The sequence below is a fragment of the Eimeria mitis genome, genomic scaffold (assembly GCF_000499745.2).
Source record: "Eimeria mitis Houghton genomic scaffold, Emh_scaff525, whole genome shotgun sequence".
In the NCBI taxonomy this organism is placed as follows: domain Eukaryota; phylum Apicomplexa; class Conoidasida; order Eucoccidiorida; family Eimeriidae; genus Eimeria; species Eimeria mitis.
In genome coordinates, this window is record NW_013573534.1 from 1 (window position 1) to 3,819 (window position 3,819).

General features: G+C 54.5%; 2 protein-coding genes across 2 annotated transcripts; both read right to left on the bottom strand.

The window, feature by feature from the left end:
- Positions 1-702: 702 nt before the first annotated feature.
- Positions 703-1,967, bottom strand: EMH_0015060 (uncharacterized protein; the record flags this gene model as incomplete). Its single annotated transcript, XM_013500303.1, has 2 exons — positions 703-1,523; positions 1,811-1,967. 2 exons carry the CDS (start codon positions 1,965-1,967, stop codon positions 703-705), a joined length of 978 nt encoding a protein of 325 aa, XP_013355757.1.
- A 745-nt stretch (positions 1,968-2,712) lies between these two features.
- EMH_0015070 (uncharacterized protein) lies at positions 2,713-3,552 on the bottom strand (the record flags this gene model as incomplete). Its single annotated transcript, XM_013500304.1, has 1 exon — positions 2,713-3,552. One exon carries the CDS (start codon positions 3,550-3,552, stop codon positions 2,713-2,715), a length of 840 nt encoding a protein of 279 aa, XP_013355758.1.
- Between the last annotated feature and the right edge of the window lie 267 nt (positions 3,553-3,819).

A 3,819-nucleotide genomic window follows, 5' to 3' on the forward strand; every position in this document is an offset into this window, starting at 1 on the left:
GCCCGTGCTGCTGCTGCGTTTTCCTCTCTTCTTCTTTCCGTTTCTCTTCCTCTTTTCGCTGCTGCTGCTGTACGGGTGTCGGACCTGCGTTTCGTTCGTAGAAGGATCGCTTCCACCTTGTCGGCTGCAGGCTTGATACCAGCGGCTCCTATACTATATCCCAAGTACGTAAGTTCCTGTTGTCCAAACTTGCATTTTGACAGCCGAGGGTAGAACTGGTGTTTTAGGAAAATGCCGAGGACGTGCTGTAGGAGTGTGATGTGGGTTTCCAAGGTCGTGCTGTATATAAGAACATCGTCTAGATAGGCAATAACGCCATGACCTAGTAATGGTTGGAGATATGCGTTAATCTCTGCCTGGAATGTGGCAGGTGCTCCTTTGAGGCCGAAGGGCATTACTTTATATTCAAAGAGGCCTTGTACTGAGCGGAAGGCCGTTTTCCATCTATCCTCCAGCGCCATGCGAATTTGGTGAAATCCCGCTTCCACGTCCAAAGTCGGAAAATATGCGGCGCCGCCGAGCATCTCCAAAACAGTTTGCACATTTGGCATCGGGAACTCAGGAGCTATCGTTAGCGCGTTTACCGCTTGGTAATTGACGACAATTCGCATCTTCCGTTCACCGGATCCATCATCTCGTTTGTCGTAGGAGCGCAAATCGGTGAGTAAGTGGGCCCAATCCATCCCTTAGCAGTTAAACGTGCTATCTCCTTGGTGTGATAAGCCAGCTGTTCAGATGGCATCTTGTATAGGGGCGCGCGCGTCGGTAACCTGCCGGGTAAAAGGAGGATTCGATGATCGTAAGGTCTCTTGGGTGGCAATCCGTCAGGCAGACTATCGGGAAGCAGGAGTCGATGTTGACGCAGAACGGTAAGAATCTGTGTAGGCAAACGAAGAGCCTCCGGACAGTATATTGTAGCTTAGCTGTAGGCCATGGTGAGTCGTCTATATCCACAGATGGTGGTGGCGCCGTATCTATAGGCTTGATCGGCGGAGCGCCTGGCTCAACGTGTATTACTTTCAGGTGTTTTACAATCGCGCACAGAAGGGGACCCTGACGCTCTATGGGAACGTGAACGACACGATCAGGTTCTGCTGCCGATAGGAAAACTACGCAGTGTAATCCTTCTAAAGCCCGCTTTAAAGCTGCTGTGTCTTCCCGCGCCTCCCGTAGGATATCCTTTATTCTCACCCGACCACGAGCACGGTGCCTGGATTTGTAACGTTTGGTGGGGGGTCGAAGAAGGGCTGCAGCCTCTTCCGCTGACATTCTATCAACCTGCCTAGCCAAATCGTCATATGCGTGGTCCGCCGCCGTCTTGACTGGTTCCGCGTAAGCCTGAGTGCCCTGACTCGAGTCGCCCTCTCTACACAAGACCGGCCGATCGCACCACCGCCCATTTACATAAGTCCTGAGCTTGTCCGACTGAAAATACCACGCCACTTTGTGGTTAACGAGCCAATCAATCCCGAGAATGACAGCATACGGTATTGGCCCTACAAGGAAATCCCCGGTGGAGCACTCTCCTCAGCAGAGCATCGACAACCTTGGTACCTCCCTATCGATGAGTATGACTTCACCGTTGGCTACTGTGAAGGGGTGTGCCTCCTGCAGGAAGCGTACCCTCAAGCCCAATCGTTCCACAATAGCCGGGCGGATAAAGCTCCTGGACGCCCTTGTATCCAGCAGTCCTTCACACTTATGGCCCACTATTTCGAGTTGCAATACCGCCGTCTTGCCCACACTACAAAGGGATCCATGGTATTCTGGTGCGCGTTCTGCAGCATCTCCTTCTTGCCACCATAATCACCCAGGTACCATCGTTGTCCCCTCGTCGCCACGGCTCGTTGGGTTCTCCTTCCTCTCGCCCTCTCCGTCGGCCGGTGCACTCCGTTCCTCTCGCCTTTGCTCTCCTCCGTCCGTAGACGCACCTCAATGGATCGATCCTCCGTCCATCGTATTCCCATGACCTCCCCTGCGCTCCTTCACGGCATTCCCTGTCCAGCCGAAAGCCGTTCCTCCCCTTCCGTCCATCTCGCCCCCGTTATCGCGTACCGCGCCACAACTTAGTAGCAGCACGCGCCTCTGTGGGTGGGAATCACCCTCTCCCTGTCCATTCTTTATCCGTTCCCCTTCTGTCCTCGACATGGCATCGCTCTTTGTCCCGGACGGACGGTCCAGCCCGGTACCCCTGTCGAGCGTACTCCGTCTGCCTTCCCCTTTGCCATGCAGCCCCCGGTTCAGGGAGACTGTGATGGCATTTGGCCCAGTTGCGGCCTGGCCTCCGTTGCCACCTCTGGGTAGCTCTGGCCTAGCGCGTTCGTCTCCCTTAACGACTAGGCCTGGTCGTTTAACCGGTCTGCTCCCGCAGTGCCGTCCGTAAGGGCTGGCATCGAACTCCGTCCCTCCTACCGCCCCGGCGGCGTTCGTTGGGTTGTTAAACAATCCCTAGCGTAATTGTTTCTTCCTCCACACTTAGAGCAGGTTTCACCCTTACGTCTAGTCGATCCGTTACGCAAGGGGCAGTCCCTTCCCAAATGCCCCTTTCCCATGCATTCATAACAGCGAACCAAAACGTTTTCGTCTGCCGTATTCCCCCTTCCTGTCGGGGTCCGCCTTAAAGCGTTCGTATACCCGCCGGGNTTCGTCTGCCGTATTCCCCCTTCCTGTCGGGGTCCGCCTTAAAGCGTTCGTATACCCGCCGGGTCCCGATCAACGCTTCGCGTTTGCGAACTCCTGCTCGTAACGCAGCCTCTTCGCGCGCCAGGCCTCGAACGGCGCATCCCGTTCACTCAGGGCTGTGGCTGCCTCTTGCCAGTCGTGGAAGACCCTGGTCCCCTCTCGATTCAGTTTGTTGCATATGTCCATTGGTATGTTCGTAAGGAAGCACAGCACCAGATCCTCAGCCGCTAAAGTCTCTCCTTGTGCAACTATTTCGGCAAATCGCGCGATGTACTCGTTATGGTCACCCCGCCATGTATTCCATGTCATTCGCTCCAGCATCCTATCGGGCGACATGGTGCAGAACCTTGCGCATAGTCTCTCTCGTACGAGTTGCCAATCAGATAATTCCGTCCCCGAGCGTTGCATGAGTTCCCAATGCACCATGGCCTTGCCCGTCAAGTATTTCCTTAATTCGAGTCCCCACTGATCTTCTGGTATCTGCAGTTCTCTGAATTCCCCTTCTACCAGGAAAAGGAAGGCACGCGTGTTGGTTCCATCGTCGGTCGCCGCGATTCCCCTCCGATTAGAGCCCTCTTTCTGGGAGTTGGTTCGGCTTTCGTCCGTCATCTGTGGAAGCAACTTCAATAACTCCATTTCCCACTTGGAAGGGGGTTTCTCAAGGTCCCTGGTTCCTTCAGCGTCGAGGTCCTGGATCCTAGCCGATGTCGAGCGCTTCCTGCTCACGGTTGGCCCGCTTTCCCGATGGGATCTTCTCCTCCGCGGTTCGGGGAAATGCCCCGCAATTTCTTTCGGTGGGCTTTCAATGTCAGAAATTTCCTCGGTTGGCGTAAGTGGAAGTCCCGTCGGCCTTCCGCTGTGGGGTTGCATAACAAGTGTCCCACCGTCCCTTGGGTGCGGACGTCCCTGCGGGTTCGTGAATTTAGGAATTTTTCCTATAAAGGAAAGGGTTTTGGTTATATTTGTGGAAGGAATTTCGCCTTTCCTTTCCCGGAACAGCCCCCAAATGTAATGCCTGGCTGCATCTAAGTCCCTCGCGCGGAACCCGCTAGAGTGCAGTAGTACGTAGCTATTACGAAGCGGATCTACGGTGCTAATCGTTTCAAATAGTAATACGAGTAGTTTCGTGGACAAATA